Raw genomic sequence first — 26,706 nt, 5'->3', positions numbered from 1 at the left:
GGCTTAGTTGCTCCACAGCATTGTGGGATCTTCCCGGACCAGGGATGGAACCCATGTCCCCGGTATTGGCAGGCGGATTCTTTTTTTTTTTTTTTTTTTTTTTGCGGTATGCGGGCCTCTCACTGTTGTGGCCTCTCCCGTTGCGGAGCACAGGCTCCGGACGCACAGGCTCAGCGGCCACGGCTCACGGGCTTAGCCGCTCCGCGGCATGTGGGATCTTCCCAGACCGGGGCACGAACCCGTGTCTCCTGCATCGGCAGGCGGATTCTCAACCACTGCGCCACCAGGGAAGCCCTGGCAGGCGGATTCTTAACCACTGCGCCACCAGGGAAGCCCCTCTGCTCATTTTTAATTGGGTTGTTGTTTTGATGTTGAATTGTATGAGTTCTTTGTATATTTTGGATGTTAGCCCCTTATCGGATATATCACTTGCAAATATCTTCTCCCATTCAGTAGGCGGCCTTCTCATTTTGTTGATAGTTTGCTGTGCAAAAGCTTTATTTTTCTTCTTCTTTTTTTCTGACTATTTATTTGGGTCCTCTCTCTTTTTCCTTGATAAGCCTGGTTAAAAGTTTATCAATTTTGTTTATCTCTTCAAAGAACTAACTCTTAGTTTCATTGATCTTTTCTACTGTTTGTTTTTTGTCTTCATTTCATTTTTTTCACTCTGCTCTTCATGATTTCTTTCCTTCTACTAACTTTGGGTTTGGTTAGATTGTTTGAGATTTTTCTGCTTTGCTGAGGTAGACTTGTATTGCTATAAACTTCCTTCTTAGAACTGCTTTAGCTGCATCCCATAGATTTTGGCTAGTTATTTCCATTTTCATTTGTCTCCAGATATCTTTTTTTCATTCCATCTTTGACTTCTTTAGTGACCCATTGGTTGTTTAGCAGCATATTGTTTAGCCTCCACATGTTTGTGTTTTTTGTAGGTTTCTTTTTTTTTTTTGACCTTTCTTTTCTTTATTAAATGTGTAAAAAGGAGTCCTCATTTTACAAGCTCAAAATCAGACAAGTATATGAGGGTATATAATTGGCATATTTATAAACTGTATCCACCCAAAAATTCACTATGGACACAATCCATACTACATTCAACATCTGCATATTTACATGATACCTCCTACAAAGTAAATACAAAATTAACTCCCATCACTTTAGTTCAGTACATATATGATATAGTTTCAAAACAAAGGCAATTTTTTCAACCAAAACACCAAAGGCAATTTTTTTCAACTCAAGTACCAATTCATAATTTTGTGCAAAAATACAGAAAGACTAATTATAAGGGTTCTGTTCAGTTTTAGTCAGTAAGATATGTTTGTCTGCTACTGAAATACAGCTAAAGTTTTAGATTTTAATTACCAAAGTAACAGTACTGGGGCTTCCCTGGTGGCGCAGTGGTTGAGAGTCCACCTGCCGTTGCAGGGGACACGGGTTCGTGCCCCAGTCCGGGAAGATCCCACATGCCGTGGAGCGGCTAGGCCCGTGAGCCATGGCCTCTGAGCCTGTGCATCTGGAGGCTGTGCTCCGCAACGGGAGAGGCCACAACAGTGAGAGGCCCACGAATTGCAAAAAAAAAAAAAAAAAAAAAAAGTAACAGTACTTCTGATTTACAATTTACCTAAAAATAATGGATCCTAATATTTTTGACATTTAAAAAAATCTTCAAAATGTAAATAATACATTTCTAAAGGTACATGTGCCTTGCCATTCATTCAATAAACATGATTTATTTAAATACAGGTCACAAAAGTTCAATTAACCAGAATTCTATACCTATTTCCAGCCTGCTATTTATTTCAGTCTTAAATCTGACTTTATATCACAAGCAGCAGTTTAAGAATTTATTTCATAAGATTAATCCCAAGAGTTATTAGCTAGCTTTCAAACTAGTTCACTCCTTATAAATATAAATCACTAGAAAGTCTAGACCAGTGGTTCCTTGCATTGGACTTATCTGGGGGGGGGGGCTCTTTAAAATGTGCATGGGCCCTACCTAAGAACTAATGAGTAAAAATCTTCAAGAGTGTATTTTTTTAAAGTTTCCAGGTGCTAATATCCAGCCCAGTGTGGAAACCTCTGACCTAGATCACTAGACCAGCGGTTCTCAACTATAAGGTACATCAGAATCACTTGAGGAAACTTTTTAAAAAGGAAAAAAAGAGAAAAACAAACAGATTTGCTTCCGTAGATTGAGAGTGGTGTCCAGGAACCAGCATTTTAAACAATCATTGCGGTTGGCCACCACAAATCACTCTAAGAAACAATGCACAGCCTTTGTCAGGTTATAAACGAGTACATTCAGCAGTTTAGGTGACACTGTCCTGCCAGTGCTAATGATGCTGCCCTAGGAGTTTTAGCCAGTGTTTGAGGGCAACACATAGACTTTAAAAATAAAATACATTTATACTCTTAAACATAAGGTCAAAACCAAGTGAATTGTGAGATCACAATTCACTCACTAAAGAAGGGAAAGGTTTTCAAACAAATTTTTTAAACCTTTAAACAGACCAGTTCTTAGCACTCAACATAAATCTAATGCCTTCTCCATCATTGGTTAGCCTGATATGTGATCAGAGGTAGTGAGTGATTCCAGTTTACCAAATGTAACGTAGATTACAAAAGATATACATTCTAATGATAATCTGTAATCTAATCTGTACAGTCTCTATGTAATAGAGATTGGACATCATGGATATTAAATAATACTGAAACAGTGAATAATGCACTCTCAATTTAAAACAATGAAACTTCATAATATTTCCCTCACATAATAAATTTCTACATGTAATACTGGGGGAGGGGGAATCTAGAAAACACAAAAGGTATCATGCTGCCTCTTTTGTGAAGAAGCTATTTACTAATTTTCCACCATTCTTGTCATTACCTATAAAATGGGTAGTTGGTATGTATCATTCTACTTTTTTTTTTTTTTTCGGTACGCAGGCCTCTCACTGTTGTGGCCTCTCCCGTTGCGGAGCACAGGCTCCGGACGCGCAGGCTCAGCGGCCACGGCTCACGGGCCCAGCCGCTCCGTGGCACGTGGGATCTTCCCGGACCGGGGCACGAACCCGCGTCCCCTGCATCGGCAGGCGGACTCTCAACCACCGCGCCACCAGGGAAGCCCCTGTATCATTCTACTTTAAGAATTATTTTTAAAAGCACAGAAAAAGTAACCACATGTAAGACCACACAGCAAATCGGGGGATAGCCAGAACTGGCAGTAAGACTCTCCACTTGGAAAGCTGGGTTCATTAACTTATCAGCTTGACAACTGTATCTCACAGTGTGTGATGACTGCTACTAAGAATTATAAATATTTAAACACATTTGAGTGTGTGAAAGCTATACCACCCCCACCAAACTTTAGGAATAGATATAATCTACTTTGAACCCAGAAGCAGCATAAAGAAAAAACAGCAACAACAAAGGTAGGAAGCAGATATAGTATATGGTTCGTGGAACCTACATGGCATCTTGCTCACCTATCCTATGTCTAAGATGCTACTATTTCCTTTGTACACACTTTCTATCATGTTCTTCACCAAGGCTTATACCACCCTCATGTCCAGTGGCATATGTGATTAAACAGCTGGCAACTCTTCTTAACCAAACAATGAAAAGGCAACTGCCAAAACCCAGTGCTGTACTGCCAGAAAGGCAATTCATTTCATAAAATAAGAAACTGAAACTTTTAAATCCATACTTATTAAGAAGCTAAACAATTCATTCTGATTTTTAACCGCTTATAATCTAGACTATTAAAACAAACCATTTTCCAGTTTATAAATGACTGAAGGCCAAAATAATGAATTTTAAAAAGCAAAACAAAGTTGAAAAATTACATATAAAATATCCAAACCAAGTGATATTATGTCTTCTACTTAGGAAAAAAAGCTTCTTGAATGGCTGAAATGAAGATAGAGAGACAGCACTCGTGGGAAAAGGATTTCAAAACATAACACAATGGTATAAGGCACTACCTTAACTTCAGTCTACACTGGGTTATCTTAAATCCAGAACATGAACAGGGGAAAGAAGGACACAAACATCCAACTTCTCACGTCCTTTTAGCTGGTTTGGCAGTTAACTGCTTTTCTCTTTCAAATTCCTTCTCTCATTGCTGCTCCCTTTCCAACTCCTCTTTTTGCCTCTTCTGCAGCAGTTTAAGTACCCTTTTTTTTTTAACTTTGATGTCTTTTCATGAAGCATCAGCATCTCTTTTCTTATATTCACCAACTTGGCATGACAATGTTTAGCTTCAGTGAACAAAGCATTAATATCCAACATAGAATGACATTCTTTAAATTTTGAATTCTTTAAATTTTGACTTCTTTAGTGACCCATTGGTTGTTTAGTAGCATATTGTTTAGCCTCCACATTTGTGTTTTTTGTAGGTTTCTTTTTTTTTTTCTTGTGATTGATTTCTAGTCTCCTCCTGTTGTGGTTAGAAAAGTTGCTTGATATGATTTTAATCTCCTTAAATGTATTAAGATTTGTTTTGTGGTCTAGCATATGACCTATTCTAGAGAATGTTCCATGTGTACTTCAAATGAATTTGTATTCTGTAGTTTTTGGATGTATCCAAAACTTAACATACATTTTAAGTTCATCTGGTCTAAGGTATTGTTTAAGGCTAATGTTTCTTTATTTTCTGGATGATCTGTCCAATGATGTAAATGCAGTCCCCTACTATTGTGTTACTGTCAATTTCTCCCTTTATGTTTGTTAATATTTGCTTAACGTATTTAGGTGCTCCTATTTTGGGTGCATATATATTTACAATTCTTATATCTTCTTGTTGGATTGATCCCTTGATCATTAGGTAAAGTCCTTTGTCTCATGTTACAGTCTGTTTGAAAGTCTATTTTGTCTGATATAAGCATTCCACCACAGATTTCATTTGCACCTTTTCCCATCCCCCACTTTTAGTCTGTATCTCTTGTAGGCAGCATATATATGGGTCTTGTTTTTTTTATTTGGCCACTCTGTCTTCTGGAGAATTTCCTATGTTTACATTTAAAGTAATTATTGATAGATATGTACCTATTGCCATTTTGTTAATTGTTTTCTGGTTTTTTGTAGTTCTTTTTTGTTCCTTTCTTCTTCTTTTGCTCTCTTCCCTTGTAATTTGATGACTATCTTTAGTGTTGTTTGAATTTTTGGGGGGGGGTGTGTGTGTGGGTGTGTGTGTATTATAGATTTTGGGGTTTTGGTTACCATGAGACTTATATATTTTTTTGTTTGTTTGTTTTTGCGGTACGCGGGCCTCTCACTGTTGTGACCTCTCCCGTTGCGGAGCACAGGCTCCGGACGTGTAGGCTCAGTGGCCATGGCTCACGGGCCCAGCCGCTCCGCGGCACATGGGATCCTCCCGGACTGGGGCACGAACCTGTGTCCCCTGCATCGGCAGGTGTACTCTCAACCACTGCACCACCAAGGAAGCCCAAGACATATATAACAACATGTATATGATTATTTTCTCTCTTAAGTTCGAATGCATTACTACCTGACGTTTTTACTCCCCACCCCATGTTTAATGTTTTTGGTGTCATATTTTACATCTTTTTCTGTAACCTTTACTTATTGTGGATATAGGTGATTTTACTACCTTTGTCTTTTATTTAGCCACTCCACGGCACGTGGGATCTTCCCGGACTGGGGCACGAACCCATGCCCCCTGCATCGGCAGGCGGACTCTCAACCACTGCGCCACCAGGGAAGCCCACGACCTTTGTCTTTTAACCTTCCTATTAGCTATATAAGTGGCTGATCTCCTACCTTTACTGTATGTTTACATTTACCAGTGAGATTTTCCTTTCATAATTTTCATTTTCTAGTCGTGGATTTTTCTTTTCCGCTTAGAGAAGTCCCTTTAACATTTTCTTGTAAAGCCAGGTTACTGACACCAAACTCTTTAGCTTTTGCTTGTCTGTAAAACTCTTTATCTCTCTTTCAATTCTGAATGATAACCTTGCCAGGTGGAATATTCTTGGTTGTTTTTTCCTTTCATCACTTTGAATATATTGTGTCACTCCCTTCTGGCCTGCAAAGTGTCTGCTACAGAGTCAGCTGACAGTCTTATAGCAGTTTCCTTGTATGTAACTGGCTGCTTTTCTCTTGCTGCTTTTAAGAGTCTCTATCTTTATTTTTTTGCCACTTTAATTATAATGTCCTGGTGCGAACCTCTATGGGTTCATCTTGTTTAGGACTCTCTGTGCTTCCTGGACCTGGATGTCTGTTTCCTTCCCCAGATTAGGACGGTTTTCATCTATTATTTCTTCAAATAAGTTCTCTGCCTGTTTCTCTCTCTTCTCCTTCTGGTACTCTTGTAATGCAAATGTTAGTATGCTTGATATTGTCTCGGAGGTCTCTTTAAAACTGTCATCATTTTTTAAAACTATGTTCTGTTCAGCTTAGGTGATTTCCACTACTCTGCCTTCCAGATCACTGATCCATTCCTGTGTATCATCTAAGCTACTGTTGATTCCTCCTGGTGTATTTTTTCTTATTGTATTCTTCAGCTCTGTTTGGTTTTTTATATTTTCTAACTCTTTGTTGAAAATCTCACTATGTTAATCATTCTTCTCTCCAGTTTGTTGAGTATCTTTAAGATCATTACCTTGAACTTTGTATCAGGGAGGTTATCTCCACTTCATTTAGTTTTTTCTGAGGTTCTTATTCCTTCTCTTGCAACATATTCCTCTGTCTCCTCATTTTGCCCAATCCTCGGGCAAATTTATTTCTGTATGTTACAGAGGTCAGCCACTTTCCTAATCTTGGAGAAGTGTTCCTATGTTGGAGATGTTCCATGGGGTCCAGCAGCATGCTTCCCTCTGGTCACCAGAGCTTTTTGCTCTAGGGAGGCTGTGTGTGCCCTTCTCTTGTGGCAAGACTGACTACTGTGGATGCGCTGGCAGTGGGGCTGGAGCCTGGCCCATTTGGTTGCGAGGCTGGGCCTTGTGCAGTGGCTTGTACTTGCCGGAGGGCAGGGTAGGCTTCCCACGTGGTTGGGTGTTTGACCCAGGGGGGCACAGGGCTGCTGCTGGCCCACTGATAGGTGGGACCAGGTCCCTGGAGCTAACAGGACGTGAGAATTCCAAAATGGTGCTTCACAATGCTGGTGTTACTGTGGTAGAACAAGTTCCCCCAAATGGATGCTGCCAGCATCTCTCCCCAGGGTGAGTCCCAGTTGCCTCCTGCCTCCCTGGATCCAAGCTCAGCACGCAGGCCTGACCCTTTGTCCTTTCGAATTAACGTCCACACTGGGAGTCAGATTGCATTTACCCTTTCAGAGTGAAGTCTGTTTCCTGTAGCCCTCTGGCTCTTCTGAACATAAGCCCCACTGCTCTTCAAAGCCAAATGTCTGGGGGCTCATTTTCCTGTGGAGGACCCCCAGGCTGGGGAGTCCAATGGGCTCAAACCCCTTGCTCCTCGGGGAAGATCTCTATAATTGTGATATTCCTCCCACTTCCTCACCAACCTGTGGGTGTGGGTCCTGATATACAGTATCTCTGTCCTTCCTTCCTGACGCGTGCTTCCTTCTTTATGTTTTTAATTGTGGAAAATCTTTTCTGTTAGTCTTCAGGTTGTTTCCATAGACAGCTATGCTGTAAAGAGTTGTCATTTGGGCATGCCCATGGGAGGAGGTGAGTTCAGGGACTTTCTACTCTGCCATCTTGGCCACTGCCCCCACCAAGGTATGGGCTCTTAATTAAGGATTTGTTGTACTTGAAGGAACCTGATTTTCAACTTTGAAATCATGAGCTAAATAAGTTCAATGAAGTATCACATTTTTGGTTTTGCTTTATTGAAATATCAAGTCAAAATTTAGTTAAACTCAGATTCATCCAATTGTAGACTCCAGTGGAAGATTATACACTATACAGTCTTTTTCAGCTTTTCAAAAGTAATCTACCTGTTCAATTTTCTACACTCTTCAAATGTCTGCATTCAAAGGAGTAACAAAATGCAGGAAAGCACTGGGTTATATTTATGTGTACTCTTGAAAGAGGGATAAAACCCACTGCAAAAAGAAACATTAATAAAAAATAATAAGCCTATCATTTACATTGTGTACAGAGGGTAGGAGTGAAGAGACGTGTCTGGTGAAAGAGCCATCCCATGATGCGCTGCAGTGCTCAGTGATTTGCAAACCCACCCAATGCTCTGAGACAATAAAACCCACAAATTCCTTTATTCACATATATATTGAAAAAAAAGTAACACAGAACTGCATTATAGTCCATTAAGTATGTTTGTATCTCTTTTATTGTGAATTTTATCATTTTAGTGTTAATAAAACTAATGTTAATCAGGCACCAACCTGTGAAGTATCTCTTAAACCCCCAAAATACTAAACTAATTCCTTAAAACCAACCCCACAGCACCTGAAAGAAAAAATGCCTAACTGAAGAGTCTGGCACCTAGGCAAAGTATCGCAGAGGAACCTGCAATTTACTCTTATGAAGGAACCCAAATCATCCCAACTCCAGGCACACACGGTAGTCTGCAGAGACTACTAGCAAACTTTCCAGCACCGAGGTACACAGGAAGAATTAACTGATGCTAATGAATGTTATTACTATAAAGGCGAAAGCAAGCATGTAAATCAAAGGTTCTCATCCCTGGAGAGCTTTTCAAAAGGAGACTTCCTGGGATCCACCCCAGACTCGTCCTTCTGGAATTTCTGACATTCAGACCCTGACACCAGAGTTTTTTCACAAGATTTCCAGGTGATTTTACACGCACCCAGGGATAAGGATCATAGGTGCAAACACAAAGAAGGTAAAAGAGGAAAAGGAGAGAGGGGGAAGCATGAAGACCTTCAGAGAATAAGCACTAACCATGATTACCAATTTCTGTGTTTAAAGCATCAGCTTTTCCATTTAAACTATGTTCATTAATTTCATAGTACCTTCTACTGGTCAGGAAGAGCATCTACTATTCCTAAACCTCAGGTACCGAAATCTCCAACTTTGTTATAATTAGTTGAAAGAGAACACATTTAGAAACAATCAATTAGTGAAGCTTCATTATTTCTATATTTTCTCATAATTTAAGTGTAAAGTGGGTTGGCAAAGACAGTTTTAAGCTCAATCTCAACAGCCAGGAGCAAATTTTATCGTAGGATGTTTAGCAGCATCCCTGGCCTCCTTGCACTAGATGCCAGTTGGAAACCCTCCCCAAAGCTGTGACCCCCAGAAATTTCTCTAGACATTGTTAAATGCCCCCCCCCCGTGGGGAGGGGAAACATTGCCTTCAGTCATAAATCAGTGACTTAGACAATAAAAATACTCCTGAGAAATTGATAATCTTTAATTTTTGTATACTAGGTCCATAAAAAAAACCTTATTAACAAAGAACAACCATAGGGAAGATTTATTTTTAAATAAACTACTATGGAATTTGTTCACGAATAGTTGTGTGTGTACATGAATGTTCTTTTTTCTTTTTTTAATTTAAGCATCTTATGATATATTAATCTATGCAGTACTACAGTTTAATTGACATCTGCTGATTGTTTAATTTTTCACTTTAAAGACGAGACCAAAATCAAAATCTCTGCACTTATACTTTTCAACCTGAAAGAATCAAAGCATGTAGTCATAATTCTAAAGCAGCATCAAGAAAGCAAGTGTTACTCTTATGAGTATCGATGGACTACACTGAAACAGGGTAAAATATAATACTCTTATTTTGTACTTACTTGGAAATGCTGCCACTGAACAGATGTTTACTCTGAAAGATGCTACTATGAAGTTTGCAGGCTCAAATACCAATAATGGCAATTCAAAATTAAATTTATGAAATAACTAGGGAATAGGCTGAATTGGAACCTGTGCATAGTTTTATGATATTAATTAGCAACATTTTTTAAAGACATAGAAGGCTATTGTTTTAATATAAACTAGAAGTTTCAAAACCATCTCCCTTTAGTGCCTTCAATTATCACATAAACCAAAGACCCAAATAATTTCAAATGATCACAGATACTATATAGGCAAAAATTCTCACGTGTCAGTACTTTTAATGTTGTGCACGTCAAATTATAGTAAAAAACAACTATAAACAAGATGCAGCCCCTCTAGTTCCATGAACAGCACACTGCATTACAGTAAACCGAGCTTATATTCAACCATCAAATGTGGTTCTCCCATTAGTTCACTTTGTGACGGGTCTGAAAACAAACAAAAACAAACATATTAAAGAACTCGACACTTAAAATGGGTGCATTCTACTGTATGTCAAGTATACCTCAATTCAGGTGATTGTAATCTCATTTGCAAAACCCATTTTATTTCTATCACTCTGTGCTCTGTTGCAAATACATATATACACAAACCAGAACTCTAGAGCAAGAAAACCTTAAAAATCTTCAATCTCTTGTCTGTATTGATGAGTCAGACAAAAGTCTTACTTTAACTGCAATAATGCACCTAAGAGTTTTTAAAATGAATAACAACATTAAGCTTCCTACAAACAAAGCCTCTTCTCCTCCACACAGGACAAGAAACAGAATAAATACCCAACGAAATAAACTGTGAAATCAGTTTGTAAAAATAAATAATCATTAAAATAATTATTACCAAGAGTAACAGATCAATTTGGATGTTTCCTCACTGGATCTCCTGAGAGACTGGAGATTACTGTGTCACATTAGTTCAGCAATCTCTACTCTTGACATTTGTCACACAACAAAGTAACCTTAGCAACAACTGATACTGTTACAATTATTAATAGAGTAAATAGCTATGTACACAAAAGGCATCCAAAAGCCAAATTAATAAAAAGTTATGTCCGCACATGAGTACAAAGAGCAAAGATGTCAGCTGCAGCGCTGTTTTGTCTTAATAAGAGAGGGAACTCAATACATGTATTGACGCAGCATACCTACTACCGTAAGATACACACAGTATGATACGAATTGTGATAAAAAATACATACACAAAGCAACGCCAGATATTTTCTGATTATATATATTTGTATGAAGACACACAGAAAAAAGTCTGGAAGGATATACACTAACTAAAAGCAGCAAGCAGCAGGCAAACAGGGAAGGAGGGAGAGAAATGGGTTTGGGGTAAACATGGAGAACTTGAGTCTCAGCTGCAACGTTTTCAATTTTTAAACGAAGAATATCCTTATTTATATAATAACAACTTTCCTTTCAAACTCTGCTTTTTAAAGCTTTTGACTTTAATAAAATATGTGCTTATTAAATAAATCATTGCACCAGAAGACAGCACACCATGTAAGCAAGGCCCTGGCCCGTGAGACTCCCAGGGAGGAGCCGGCCTCTTGGTCAGTCTCAGTTCCCTCATCTTAAAGTGACAGAACTGGAGTAAATGGAAGGCCGCTTTCAGCATTAAGAAAAAGTCTGGTTGTGACTTTCTTACTGCCTTCCTCACATTCTCTTCCCTTCCTTAAAATATAATGTGCAGATTTTTCTTGGCCAAGCACTTCCCCGATGAGCAAGCAAACAAAACCCTGATCACCTCCAACACTTTAAAAAATGTAAATTGGAGAATTATACAGATTTTCATCACAGTTGACTAGTCTTCATATCGCGCTTAGATTAACACACTCCTCCCTCAGTACACACTGCAAGATCCCTTCTGGTCAAATGTGATGAGGAGACTGTGGTGAGCAACAGCTGTCAACACTCACCATGGATTAAGCACCTTATGAGGCACTGGAGACACAAGAGTTAACAAGACCAAGTCCCCAGCTCCCACGAGGCCTGTACTTAAGTTGGGGAAAACAAATAAGAAACAAGAAAAATACGGAAAAAGTGATAAGCAAAGAATGCAAATGAGGTGACAGGGTGACTGGGACTACTGCAGACCGGGTAGTCTCTGAAGGAGTGACATTTAAACTGGGATCTGAAAAGTGAGCGGGGAAGTATTCTAAGCGAAGGAACGACTAAGGCAAGGCCCTAAGGTGAAGCCATAAACCGTCCATAAATTATACAGTCACAGTCCCCACAAGGGGGAAACTACCCAAAGTGCAGTGCAGTGATCGCATCCTGACAAAAATCACCTACCTAAACAGAGGATCTTTCTAGTTCTTAGCTGCCTTACAGAGATGCAAGGAATGAATATATAAAGACGTCACAAGATAGTGATCTTTTTAAATCTGAAATTCTATCACATGTCGTGGCTTAAAATCACTCAGTGGGTAGGGACACCAAGGGGGGAACGTCGGAGGGGGGGCAGGGGTGGTGGGGGGATGAATTGGGAGAATGGGATTGACACATATACACTAATATGCATAAAATAGATAACTAATAAGAACCTGCTGTTTAAAAAAATAAAATTCAAAAAAAAAGAGTATAAATTGAAAAAAAACAAAAAAGCTGAAGAAAAAAAATAAAATAAAGTTACAGTCTTCAGATGGCAAAAGAAAAAAAAAAAATCACTCAGTGGCTTTCTGCTGCATTCTGAATAAACTTTTTATGGTCTGCAAGGCTCTGGCTCCTCTGTCCTGCCAGGCTTTTCAACCTCACCTCATTCTACTTTCCACTTCCCTCAAAACACTCCAGCTACATGGGCCTCCTTAACATGTTCGTATGTGTGTTGAGAGACAATTCTCTAGGAGCCTTGCTTGATTCCGCAAGTCTTGGAAGCAGAGGCACTGTCTGCCTTTGTTCTGGACTCTCTTTCCAAGGCTGTTTCTAAAGAGAGATCGTGTTGCCCTAGGGGCACAGAATAGGCAGGCTGACTGCCCATTATGAGATTCAGGTGCCCTGAATTTGGGGTTCCCCTTACTGTAACAAAATACACTCTATATGCAGGTTTCATCTAACCCTCTTCTTGCTGCCCTGTGGGAACTGGGGCTTAGGGACCCAACAGAAAAGCTGATGCTCTGGCTTGTGCTACTGCTGTGAATAACAAACTGCCCTTTGTCTCGAGGAGTCTGTCTCTGCCAGCATCCATGAAACCACAGAGGGCTAACTTGTTAGCTTTTAAGTGGAATAAACCCTTCAGAGCTCTTTGGCTGTTCTCAGGTTAGAGACCCTGGACATACAGCTTCTTCTGTCTGAAATATTCTTCCCTCTACTTTTAGCTCAACTAATTCATGTATCTTTCAGAAATCAATTTATATGTCATATTCCCAGAGGTGCCTGGCCCTCCTACCCAACAACAAACTATACACCTACCCTTTTTATTCCTAGAGTTTAATCACTGTTTGTAACTACATGTTTGTGGTTTTTTTTTTTTTTTTTTTTTTTTTTTTTTTTTTTTTTTTTGCGGTATGCGGGCCTCTCACTGTTGTGGCCTCTCCCGTTGCAGAGCACAGGCTCCGGACGCACAGGCTCAGCGGCCATGGCTCACGGGCTTAGTTGCTCCGCGGCATGTGGGATCCTCCCGGACCAGGGCACGAACCCGTGTCTCCTGCATCGGCAGGCGGATTCTCAACCACTGCGCCACCAGGGAAGCCCTACATGTTTGTGTTTTATCTGCTAATGTTTACCTCCCCCATTAGGAGGCACAGATGTTTTGTTTTTTTCACCATCGTATATTCAAAGCCTAGCCCAGTGCCTGACATATAACAATTATTTTACTGACTGAATAAATGCTCAGTAAGTCCCTCTCCCTTTTTTTCACATGACTTTACACAGGCTGATTTTTAAATGAGTGCATTTTTATAACTAAAAGATAATTATAAACCTGAGCTATCACCTTACTAATTTTAAATGAGGTCTAAATGCCAAAGCTTAGGAATTCCAGGTTTTCCTGCATTCAAAAAGTTCCCTCACGGAAGATTTTCAAAGAGGAGGCTCATGAGACTTCTGTTGCGTCCACAGCATCTCGTTAGCGGACATTAGCAGCCAAGCAAAAGTAATATAATTTAATCCTGTTGGGTTTTTCTGTTTCTCCTAAACTGCTGAGGCATAATGAACAGAGGTAATACTGGACAGAATTATATTTGTTTACCTTCCTCAGAACCAGAAAAAAATAAAGGATGCTGCATGTATTGCTCTTACTTAAAAGTCATTTATGTCATACATAATATAATCATCCAGAGAATTGTGTTAAAAATGACAGATTCTTCTTTACTACTCATCATCATCTATAGCAACACAACAATTACTTAGGAGGACAGGGTGGGTATTTTTTAAGGAAAACTTTGATCTTGTTTTTTCTAGTTGTTTTTAAAACTAGTCACATCCCACAAACATTATGAATAGTGCAACAACAATCCTTGTTTATTAGGCTACCCTAAGAATATTGTATTGGACTCACACATCAGACTTTATCCTCAGGATATGAAAGGAATGACTGTCATTAGTTGACTGAAATGACTATAATCTCAGAACTACATTAAGTAATTTTCACTTTTAAAGCCAGTTAAAGAACAGTTATTACCATTAAATTTTATCTTATTTCACTGAATAAACAAAATGAATTCAATCAGCTATAAACTCCATGAGGACGAAGACGCTGTAGGTTTCACCTGCCGCTGTTGTCTTGTACATTATTGGGGCTCTATAAAAAGGTATGGAATGACACTTACCATTAAGAATATCTTCAAATCCAATAGTCTCATCATTACCCCTCAAAATATCCAATGAAAGGTTTGAGCTTGGAAGAAATGGAAGACGCTGAACCTTTAGAAAAAGTATAAAAAGACAAAATTAGAAAAAACCAAGGGGAAGAAATATACATGACCGAATTACACATTCTTCATTCTTTATTTGTAAAATTCACAAAACTAAGTAACATATCAATTTAACCAATGTGGGTTAATCAATTTAACACTCAAGTTCACATTTGAGACCCAAACCAAAATTTTAAAAATTCCTCAACACTTTACACAAAATATATACACTGAAACTGAAAGCTTTTTACTAACACTTAATGCCATCAGGTTTGCTCATATTTGAGGGCTTTGCTTCTGTCCAGGAAAACCAAAGCACATACCATGTGATAAAATGCAACATCCTAGAGCCTAACACCATCCTTTGTTCCTAATAAACGTGGGATGATCAAATTCCTGAAGAAATTCCAACTCAGTGAGAGCATTATTCTATTTAGTAAACCAATTATTCATTTTTTATGTTGTTCTGTACTGCTCACACAAATGTTTAAGTTATGACCTTTAAAACAGTACTGATAGGAACTTCCCTGGTGGTACAGTGGTTAAGAATCCGCCTGCCAATGCAAGGGGCACGGGTTTGATCCCTGGTCTGGGAAGAACCCACATGCCGCGGAGCAACTAAGCCCATGCACCACAACCACTGAGCCTGCGCTCTAGAGCTCACGAGTCACAACTACTGAGCCTGCGTGCCACAACTGCTAAAGCCAGCATGCCTAGAGCCCGTGCTCCGCAACAAGAAAAGCCACCGCAATGAGAAGCCCACGCACCACAACGAAGAGTAGCCCCCACTCGCCACAACTAGAGAAAGCCCATGCAGCAACGAAGACCTAACGCAGCCACAACTAATTAATTAATTTTAAAAAAACAAAAAACAGTAGTGGTAACTAGAAATGAAGATCAAAGTCACCTGTGGGCCTTTAAAAACCACAATGCCATTGTGAACTAGTGTTATGTACTTTTTTCAATTTTTAAATACATACACTGCAGACTAGTGTCTAAGTACAGTGGAGAAAACATGGACTGTAGAGTCAGAGAGATCTGGATTCAAATTCTGCTTATATTACTTACTTAGGCTTTGCCTAAGTTTCCTGACTTGTCTCACCCTGTTTCTGTATCTATGAACTAGGATAGCAGCACCTTCCTCTCAAATCTGTAGCATGGTGCAGTGTAAAGTATACATATATAGTCACTGGCACACAGTTTGTACCCAACAAACTTTAACGTAGCCAAACCAAACTTTCAGTTTTTCTGTTCTTTGTTAGTTGTCCAGCAATCACTGGAATCGTAGTGTGTGTGATGTGACAGAATCCAGAGCACAGATGGGGGGACAGTTCTTACACACTTGGAAGGACACTTCTGAAGATCTTCCTAAGCAACAGGTATACTCAGCAATATACAACCTGCCTACTAGATACCTCCACCTGGATATTCCTAGAGGCATCTCAGATTCAATGTAACCCCCCGAAAGAGAAAAACATGAAAGTGAACACAGGTAAGTTTTCAGACACTGAGCCTATAATTTAAAGGAGTTTTCCATTTCAAAGCTTCTTTTCTCTATGAAATAGAAATCAAGGTCATATCCTAAAAGAGGAAAGTAGGATAGGTTGTAGGGGAGAAGAGAACGTAAGGTTTGTACAGCTGTTATTAAAATAGAAGGCTCCTTCCAACTGATATCAACACACAGGTGGGATGCATACAAACTGACATTCATAAACCCACCTGCTGCACTGCCTTGAATTCCATTTGTAGTTTTAATGGAGCAAATAGACCCTGGATGTTTCTCAGTGTGGAAAAGTTCATTTTATCTTGGCTGAGCTGGAACTACAAAGACAACAATGTAATTTTAAATGTTACACTCAACATTCTGCTTTCAAAACAGTTAGCACTGATACGCATGTGACACAATACTTAGAGGAAGGATTTCAATATCCATAACTGAAATAAAAACAAAGTATTTTTACTAATTTCTTCGACAAATTTTAGAATATGTATGTCTATATTTTACCTGGCATGCAGGTGTCCTTCACTGGTGTAAAATTACCACCTAAAATTTATATTTACAGAACTAATACATTAAGGGAATTTTTTCACATTGCAAAAGTGTATTTACAAAGCATAATCATATTTCAGTGCTTTCGATTAGAATTACTGAAAAACTGGTAGAGCAAAGGTATAAATAACCTCAGATCCAGAAAGTTTTATACAGGGACAATAATTAGTAAGAAATTTCTAAGTATGAAAGTATCTACTTCAAAGGATTTCACAAAAGAAATAATCAGACCCATTATATGGTCTTGTTAATTAAACTACAACGCTTAAACTCCACCTTTTTGAGTAATTGAGTCTGGGGGAAAAAAGAAACCCAAACTCTGAAGTCTGTCCAATTTGTGTTGGGTACAAATAAGCAATTTTACTCTGGAATCATACTCTTACTAAGCGCTGATACTACTTCTAAAAAACAAGTCAGGTTTACCCCATCTAAATATGTATAATTTATCTTTTGAACCCAAATGCAGACTTCACATTCACCTCTTTGTTTTTCTTGAAGTTCTGGCCTAGTCTTTTGGTCTATTGGGTCATCTATGATGTAGTTCACTTATTCACCAAAACGAGCTATCCTTATCAGCTTTTTCTTCCATAAACCTGATTTATATGTTTTCTATGGCTAATACGAAGTCTCTGAAAAACCACCTTCTCAAGTCATCTTCTGAGCATGAAACCAGAATGCAGCTAAAGCAGCCAGGGGCCCCTTTATTTTCTCGTCTAATTTGAACTTCAATTTCATCATCAAATTATTTGTTCTGCTCTTTCTTAACGAAAAATCTTTCTCCTTGGGGGCTTCCCTGGTGGCGCAATGGTTTAGACTCGGCCTGCCGATGCAGGGGACGTGGGTTTGAGCCCCGGTCCGGGAGGATCACACATGCCGCGGAGCGGCTGGGCCCATGAGCCATGGCTGCTGAGCCTGCGCGTCCGGAGCCTGTGCTCCGCAACGGGAGAGGCCACAACAGTGAGAGGCCCGCGTACCGCAAAAAGAAAAAAAAAAAAACCACCCTTTAGGTTGTCTTTAGGACATCTGTACGAGCTATACCCTCTGGGGAATAACCTTTCCCCACCCATTTATCTGGTGAACACTGTTCTAAAACTGTTCCAACGCCCTCTTCTAGAACGCTTTCCCCAGCTGGGCGCTCCGTCCCTGGTGCTCTGCAACACTTCATGAAGCCCCTCTTCACTGCGCCTCCTCCCATTAAATTTTCAGCCCCTTAAGGATGGGGACTATGTCGTATTCACCTGGGCACCAAGTGTGCCCAGCAGTGACTTGGAGATGCAGGGCTTGAAAAAGAGGTCAAGGCTAGAGATACGGGCTTGGGAAGACCAAGAGCAAAAGTGGCAGGGGAAAAATATACAAGAAAACAGGATCATCAAAGGAGAACAAGAGGAAAGGAATGGAAAGGTGGACTAGCCTCTAGGAATGTCTATAAAAAAGACAGGGAAGAATGTGTAGAAAGGGAGCTTTACTGAAGCAAGACAATAATAACTCAAAGATTAGGATATTGAAAACAAGGCCTCAAGTTCTTCATGGTTAAATGCTCAACACTAGAAGTGTCTTAATCAAGTCTTATTAACAATACTTTTCTACTAGAGGATAAAAATAAAAACACAGGTAACATACTTACATTTTTTTCTGATAATTCAAGAGGATGACTGGGCAAAAGTTCATTTTTCACATAAGAAAAACTGAAAATAAACATTTAAGAGGGAGATTATATATTACTGAATACCTAGAGCTCAAAGTCACATCGATCACTGCTGTAGTGTAAATAAAGGGCACAAGGAAGTTTTGGGGGGGTGAGTAAACTGCTCTGTATCCTGAGTGTGGTGGTGGTGGTTCTGGGAATTAACACATGTTTTAAAATTCACAGAACTATATATACACCAAAAGGAAGACAAGAAGTCAAATTTACTGAATATTGTTTTAAAAACATCCATTATAGATACTGGTGGTCAAGACTTCAATTCACTGGGAAGAACCCCCACAAAAATGGTGCTAAATGATGCCCTGTATCTAGAAGAAATTTAATAAAATATGTTTAATACTATTACTCTGGTGACATGATTCTTGTATTATATAAAATATCTAAGCCTCTTTTGTTCAGATCTAATGCATATTCAATAGTTAATATATTTTTGGTAAACACATGTTGAACGATCTGTTTGAAATTTACCAAACACCTACTGTGTATAAATATAAAATACCATATTAGGTGATATACAGCTAGAACCAGGCCGCTGGTCTTTGTCACCCTAGATATATAAAGATGACCATCTCATTGTCCAAACCAGGATCTGAGAGCTGAAGGAAACCTTAGAAATCCTGCAACAATCATTTACTGAATACTATCTTTGTACAGAACATTATCCGCAAAGTGGAATTTGATAATGGCTCTGCTCATGGCAATCTTACAGTCTAACTGGGAAGAAAAAGAAGCATTTCATGTGAAAACAAAAAAAACAAAAACGAATCACCCGGATTGGTTACTGGCTATCTTATAAATCTGATTATACTATACTACTACCAATTCCAAAGGTAATATAGTGCATCTTTTACTATGGAATGAAACAACAATAATGAGGTATTATGTCTGCTCCCAGAGACCAATATAAGAATGATATTCTAAGACATAAGACTAAACATCTTAAAATTAGATATAAAATTCAAAAATTCAAAACACAGTATGTACACAGGGGGGAGGAAAGCATTATCCTTATTTGATTAAGTAGAAAAACAATCTGCCAAGGAAAAGGACCAGTACTAGAAATTCAGACCTAAACATACAGAAAAATAAAGAAAGTCGAGGGAAGGGGCATAACTGTACTGAAACTAGAAAAGCTAAGACTTAGCTAATGCCATGTACTGGTCTAAGTATTTTCCATGCATTGGCTCATTCAAAATAACATATATGCTATTACTAGCCTTATTTCACAGGTGTGGACACTGAGATGTAGAACAATTAAGTAACCTGTCCACAGGCATACATCTAGTAAATGGCGGAGCCAGGACCCAAACCCGGAGTCCATGCTCTTTACTGCTATGTTCTAGTGTCTCCCAAAGAAAAGTGAATTACTCCAATAGTTAATAAGATAAAGAGACAAATGGCTCTCCAAGTTATCAGCAGCACAAAGAAAAATCCAACCAAATCATGCTACTGGGTAGCATCTCCTAGGAAGATGCCCTTTCCTGGGAACGTACTACTCTGATAAGATGCTTCTTCCACTATAGAACACATCCAATCCTACCCTCCCCCTCGTCCCCTAGTCTAAAGTGTATTACTTTAGGAGGTATTGCTACCTCCTAAATTAAATATATATTTATGGTCTTTCAAAATATTAAAGAATACTGTGAGAAATAATTCACATTTTATCATAACAAAGTCAAAGTCACAATTCCTCCATATACCCTTTTCGAAGAAGATCATGACTTTCAAAAGGTCCACTTGCTGAAAGTTCAGTAATTGGAATACTGTCCTTTAGCTGAGATCCAAGTCCTCTGGCATTCTACAACACAAAGGAAAAACACTATTAAATATAAACAGTTCAAAAAAAACACTGAACATCTACGTACAAATCACTGTTTAAGCACTGGAAAGAAAAGATACGGTCTTTGCCCTCAAAGGGCCCAGTCTAGACAAGTATCATGAGCCTTAGCATTATGGTAGAGGAATATACACGGTTCAGTGAATACAATCGACTTTGGGATAGGAAGGATTCCTGAGTTGACCTCTGAGTGCTGTCAGACTGAAAGGCATTCAAGTAAAAAAAGAACATGGGTTAAAGTATAAAAATATAAATGAACAAGCTACAAGTAGTTTGAGATGACCAGCTGACTACATGTCTGAGCAGAGCAGTAAAGGCAAAAAGAACAAATGAAAAGGCTTAAATATGCAAAGAAACGTCTGTAAAAAAAACCAACAAACTTCTGTTTTATTCTGAAATAGACAGAGAGCCTCTGAAGGGTTATGGCATGATCAGATTTACTTTCGTTGGAAAGATCCCTCCCTTAGATGAGAATGAGCGGCACGGAATGAAAAATGTCAAGGGCAGAATCCTGGGGAGCACCATTCCTTACGGACAAGGAAGAACAAGGAAAATGGGGTTAAGAACAGAGAGAACAGCTGGAAGAGAGCAGTCACAGAAGCTCAGAAAAAAAGGGCATTTCAGAAAGTATTTGGTTCCCATAAGAGGGTACTACCTATGACAAATAAATGTATCTAATCAGGATGGTATAAATAAAAAGAAATAAAAACAAAGACTCACGGTATATTTGGTACTACTGTATTGTCCCCCTACTCATTTATACTATAATTTAATCACCAAATATTTATTAAATATCTACTACGTGGCAGGTTCTCTGCTAGATTCTGAAGATACGTATCTGTCTTCCAGGGCTTAATCTAATGAAGATAGAGTAAACATGCAATTAAAATGTAATTCATGTTACCATAGGTAAAACACAAGATGCTGAGTTTAAGTTACTTGTTGCTGAAATACATCATCCCTCCAATTCTGCAGAAAAACGTAAAACAGCTGCAGGTAGTTTGGAGTGTTATACTCTTCTAGGAGAAACTATTCTGAGAAACCAGCTTTTTAAATTGATGTTCTACTGTATTTGTATATTTTACTAGGTCAGGTACTGCACCCTGTCCCAGGTTTCTTCAATCTACCACCCCAGTCCAGGCTCTCACACCTGGATAATGATAACAGCGCTGCCTCTAGCCTGTTCTATTTTCCAATTCTGCACAGCAAGATTTGCCTGATAAGCAATTTTCCTCACCAAAGCTGTTAAAAAAACAAAACAAAAAACAAAAACCTTTCACTGGTTTGTCAATGTCTTGCCTGAAGAATAATGTCCAAGGTCCGAAGCCTGGAACTCAAGAAGCTGTACCACAGGTTTCAACTCTCCCACATAGAAGTCATGGTTAATTAGGAAAAGAAGCTGAAATCTGGTGTGGATGCCACTAACCTGAAGAAGGCACAGAACCTCTCTGGCCTTGTTTACTCATCCTTCTAGCTGCCTGAACTCTTTCCAGGACCAGAGTTGTATGATTGTACCTTTCCAAAAATACCTTCTGTTGCTTTCCTACATAAAGGTTCTCCTCCTCCCAGACTGCTTTATTGTAGAGTAAGTAAAGTTTCTTCTACACACAAAGAAAAGGGGAATTCTGATCTCTGGGATCTACTGTTATCACTTTCCCAATTCCCTCCTGTAAAACATCAGAATCAGTACATGACATTTCTAATAAAGTAGCAGAGGAAAACAAATCTATGAAAAATTAATTAGCACTAGTTACTTGAGGGTGTTTATAAAACCTCTTTACTATGTTCAGCAGTTATTTACCAACAGAAACTTTCTAGATTTGGATGGCCCAGCAGCAGTACTGGTGGTATCAGAGTCGCGAGCAATGACGATTCAAGAATCTCTCCCAAATATCAAACTTTTAAGTTAAAAAGAGAGAAGGGGCAAGGCAGGAGGAGATCCACTAACAATACTGACAAACGGCGAGCAGCAACTATCCAATTTTCCCCCCTCCAACACCCGCCATACTACGAGCTCCCAAAAATGTTTGTGGGGTGAAGCTGAGTGATGGAAATGCGACCCACAGCTGTGGGTTTGTTATCAAGTCAGTTCCGAGGGTCAGGGTTGGGTGAGGATGTCGGGCACTCGGCTCCCAAAGGTCCTCCCCTCGGGGCTGGGGTAGTCGGCCGCGCCGCACCCCAGACCGTTGCACTTTTGGGGGTGTCCTTTCCGGCTCGGCGCCAACTACGGGAAGGGACCGGGGTCGGGGCCGACTGGTGGACTTGGGGATGGGAGACAGGAGGCGGTGGGAAAGGATGAAGCCGAGGAGCCGCTCGCGGGACCAGCGCCGGAGCCCTGCCCAGGCGGCGGCCAAGAACCCCCGGACCCCGTGACTCAGCAAATCATGGCGCCCGAGGCCGGCCTCCTCCTCCCGCCGCCGCCGCCGCCACCCGGGAACGGGCTGGGGAGCGGCGGCCTGCTCCTGCGCCCACTGCCCCGAGCCCGCAGGCCACTCGGGTCGCCCAGGGTCTCACTCACCATGTTCAACTCGCTCTGCGAACAGCTTCTCAGCCCGTTACCGTCAGCCAACCCCGCGGCTCACTTCCGCTTCCGGGGTTGCCCCCACACACATCCGCCGGAAGTGCGTCCGTCCGGGCGAGGAAGGAAGGAGGGTGCGGGGCACCTGGAGTGAGACGCGCGGGCACGGAGCTCCCACGCCTGAAGTCCCGAGGGATCGGGGACCGAGGGAGCAGTAAGGGTGTGGGCTGGAGGAGGGCGGGGCAGGGGAGGCGCGGGTATCCACTCTGTTCGTGAACAGCCCCGACCGCTTGTGCGGCGTTGGGAGATGGGCAGTGTACTTTGCTGGCTGCATCGCCCTGTTCATCCAAAATCGCTTTGAGGTCGAGATTACGTTTTTCATAAGGGCAAAAGAGGCCCAGGTGGAATGAGTGATCCGCGTGCAGTCATCCAGCTAGTGAGGCAAACGTAGAAGCCAAAGCTTTTGTCGGTTTGCTTTTATTTTTTTTAATTACTTACCGAAGGCCAGCTATGTTCAGGACCCTGGGCTGAAACTAAGAATACAGAAATGAACAGGCTCGTGTGGTTCCTGGGCTCCAGCAGTAGAGGAACTCTTGGGGTGGGCAGGGTGACAACGTAGTTTAAGTATGATAATCAGTGACCTTTGAGGGCTTTTAACTATGTAACACAATTCCAAGTGCTCTACGTGAACTATCTCCTTTAACCCTTTGAATAATCTTATGAAGTGAGTTCTACACTTACCTCAGTTTTACAGGCGCTGGAAGCAAGACATAAAAGAGTTTAAATAGATATGCCCAAGGACGCATAATCTATTAATAGTTACAGTCATACACTATGTTGCCTTCCAAATGTGATGTGGTAAAACGGACTCACGCGTTGTCACCATGGAATGGAGCTACCATTTTAATTTAAGGAATCCTTGGGCTGACAGTCAAGGTATAAGAGTGAATTAGGGAGGAAAGAATATGAAAGACATTGCTGGTAGATTTGCTTGTGCAGAAGCTCAAGTGGGAAAGAAGGCCTGTGTGGCTAAATTTCAGTGAGTAAGGTAGAGAGGAGTGTGAGATGAGGCTTAGGAGATGGAGGCAGATTTATCACGGAGGCCCTTGTGTGCCAGATTAAGGATGAGGCTTTATCTTTTAAAAGACATTGAAGGATTTTAAGGAGGGAGGTCATAAGGTTGTATGTGTTATGCAGCGCATGACAGTGGATAGATACTGTCATGGATTCCACAACCTTGAACTTCTGCGATATTCCACATTTGGGGTATTGTGCGGTGCTGTCCTTATGTGTTTCCTTCTCGCTCTTCAGAATATCCGTGTTTGCCTTGAGATTTGAGATCGAGTGTTTCATTTGCATTCTTTTCCTTTCACTCAGTTCTACCTAAGGAGAAATTTTAAAACTGCATCGCTTTTTTAAATTTAATTTTCATTTTATGTTGAGGTATAGTTGATTTACAGTGTTGTGTTAGTATCAGGTGTACAGCAAAGTGGTTCAGTTATACAGACACATATATCCATTCTAAAACTGCATCTCTTTAAAAAAGTTTTTTTTTAATGTTTGTTGATTACAGTCATTAAATATTTGTTGAGCATTGGCTTGATACTAGATTCTGGAGCTAAAGAGAAGAAAAAGCCATTTCCCTGTACTTGAGATGCTTTTGTTTTCCTGGGGCAATAGATGCATAAACAGATATTTAAGATGCACTGTAGTCAATGCTTAATAGAGAAAGGAGCTGGATCAGGTTGGGAACAGGGAGAGACGGCACTTGAGGAAGAGGAAACGTGGAAAGGTGAGGATTTGCAAAAGGGCATGTTTGAAGACTGTTTCCATGTGGCTGGAGTTCTGGGTCAGTAGGTGGAGCAAGATGAGATGAGACTGGAGGGATTGGTTAGAGCTGACATGAAGGGCCCTTGTATGGTGTGCTGAGGTTTGGGGCTTTTTCTTACAGGGAACAGGAGACGATGGAGGCCTTGTCATAAACACTTGACATTAAAAAAAAATTATTCTGGTGGCAGCATGAGCCATATATGCAATCAGGAGAAACCAGACACCAAAATACCACCTAGAGCATTGCAGTAGTTCAAGGCAGAGACGGTAAAGGTATAAATGAAGGTGGCACAGCATATTGGAAAGACTTTGAGAAGCAGCAAAGAGGAGGGAATGAACCTGAGAAACAGTAGACCGCAAGAGGCAGCCAGAGGGAGGGGAGCCTGCCGTGGAGACAAAAAAGAAATGGTCACAGAGGCAGAAGGAAAAGCAAACTGCTGTCTTAGAATCCAAAGGGGAAGAAAGTGCGGAGGGGTTGAAAGCAGTTCAAAAGAAAGGTTAGAAAGTGGTTTTAAAATAGCTTAAAAAATCATGAAGTCTTAAAAATAGGCTTTTGGTGACCAATGTGAAGGCAAGCAAGGAGAAAACTCACCTCATTTTGAGCAGCTTACACATTGTTATAGCATCAATCAATACAAGACAGTGTTGAGTATGCTAAAGTAATTTGAAGAATTAAATTAGATTTGAGGGCTTCCCTGGTGGCACAGTGATTGAGAGTCCGCCTGCCGATGCAGGGGACACGGGTTTGTGCCCCGGTCCGGGAAGATCCCACATGCCGCGGAGCGGTTGGGCCCGTGAGCCATGGCCGCTGAGCCTGCGTGTCCAGAGCAACGGGAGAGGCCACAACAGTGAGAGGCCCGCATACTGCAAAAAAAAAAAAAAATTAGATTTGATTCTAGAATGGTTTGATATCATTGCTTAAGCTTTGTGTATGTTATATAGTTTGGAGGATACAATAATAATAGTTAACATCTGTTATGTGTCAGGCCCTGTTCTTAGTTCTTTACGTATGTCATTTCAGTTAATCCTCAATTACTCTATGATGTAGGTCCTACTCTACCCACGTTTTACATAATAAGCCTTAGTTATGTGCCTTGCATGAGAACAAGTACCCCATTTTACTTTTTGTTGTCTTTCTCGACTTTACTCTTAGGCCTCTCTGGCAGAAATACTTGTTGAAAGTGTGTTGTTGAATGTAGGAGAAACTCCCATCTAGACTGCAGGCGGGTGATGAAACGTGCGAACGAGTACAGCCGCGCAAGAGCTGAGCTGGTTAGTAGGAGAGGTAAAGGCGTGCCGAGATGAAAAACCCCCATGACTTTGGTCGAATCCTCTTCCCTCCAAAAGAAGAGAAAGGGTGGAGTTGGGCAGGTGCATGCACTTCCGACAAGAGGTAGTTGAGTTGTAACAATCGGCAGTAACTGTCTGCGGCAAGAGGCAGCATCGACATTTTCTTGCCCCGTGAGTCAGGGAAAGTGGGAGAAAGAGCAGATACCGCTGGACAAGCGTTTGACGAAAGTGGCATCATTTTTGAGAAAGCTAGGTTTTAGCCAGGGCTGAGATGTGCAAAGATCTTGTCGCAAAGTAAAAAATACCGGGAAGTTTGGTTGCATGTTCCAAGGGACACAGTGGCAGGGGTTTGAAAGGAGGACGAGTGAGTTCAGGGGGTTCGGGGCCCGAGCAGGTAACAGTAGCAGAGGAGTACGTGGGGCAGAGAAGTTAATTCTCTCCTTTTTGCCGCCATGCAACCTGTACACCCTTTACCATCACCTCTAGCACTCAGTTGTGTTGATCTGTGGCCACATCTGTCTGTTTCTCTCCCACAAGCTCCTACAGGCAGGGGCGATGTCTTACACATTATTGTATCTGCACCGTGCACATAGAAAGCACCCAATAAATGTTTATTAAATGAAAAGTGGGGGGAAAATGGATGAATGGTTGCTTGTGCCTAATAGGTAAGACTGACTAATATGGTTGGGAAATAGGCTGGAGGTAGATATGGGCGATCCAAGATGAGTGATTTGGAGAAGTTTCCGGAAGCACCCTCCTGGGCCTGGAGCCCAACCTGAAAGCTCAGGACTGTAAGCCAAGGCCCTAGATCCTGTCTGGTCACAGTTTGCCCTTTCCCACCCCAAAGTCTACAGTTCTGACATCCACCA

At 40.6% G+C, this 26,706-nt stretch overlaps 1 protein-coding gene across 1 annotated transcript; it reads right to left on the bottom strand.

The window, feature by feature from the left end:
• Nucleotides 1-10,013: 10,013 nt before the first annotated feature.
• Nucleotides 10,014-25,408, bottom strand: POMP (proteasome maturation protein). Its single transcript, XM_059041817.2, is given in 7 exon segments — nt 10,014-10,183; nt 14,524-14,617; nt 16,327-16,428; nt 18,282-18,342; nt 20,063-20,160; nt 22,718-22,771; nt 22,773-25,408. Coding segments are annotated over 7 exon segments (804 nt in total). The 5' UTR covers nt 23,100-25,408; the 3' UTR covers nt 10,014-10,115.
• Nucleotides 25,409-26,706: the final 1,298 nt, after the last annotated feature.

This window comes from Kogia breviceps, chromosome 16 (genome assembly GCF_026419965.1).
Source record: "Kogia breviceps isolate mKogBre1 chromosome 16, mKogBre1 haplotype 1, whole genome shotgun sequence".
Lineage (NCBI taxonomy): Eukaryota > Metazoa > Chordata > Mammalia > Artiodactyla > Physeteridae > Kogia > Kogia breviceps.
The sequence above is the reverse complement of the archived record's forward strand: the minus strand, read 5'-3'. Positions and strand labels throughout refer to the sequence as shown.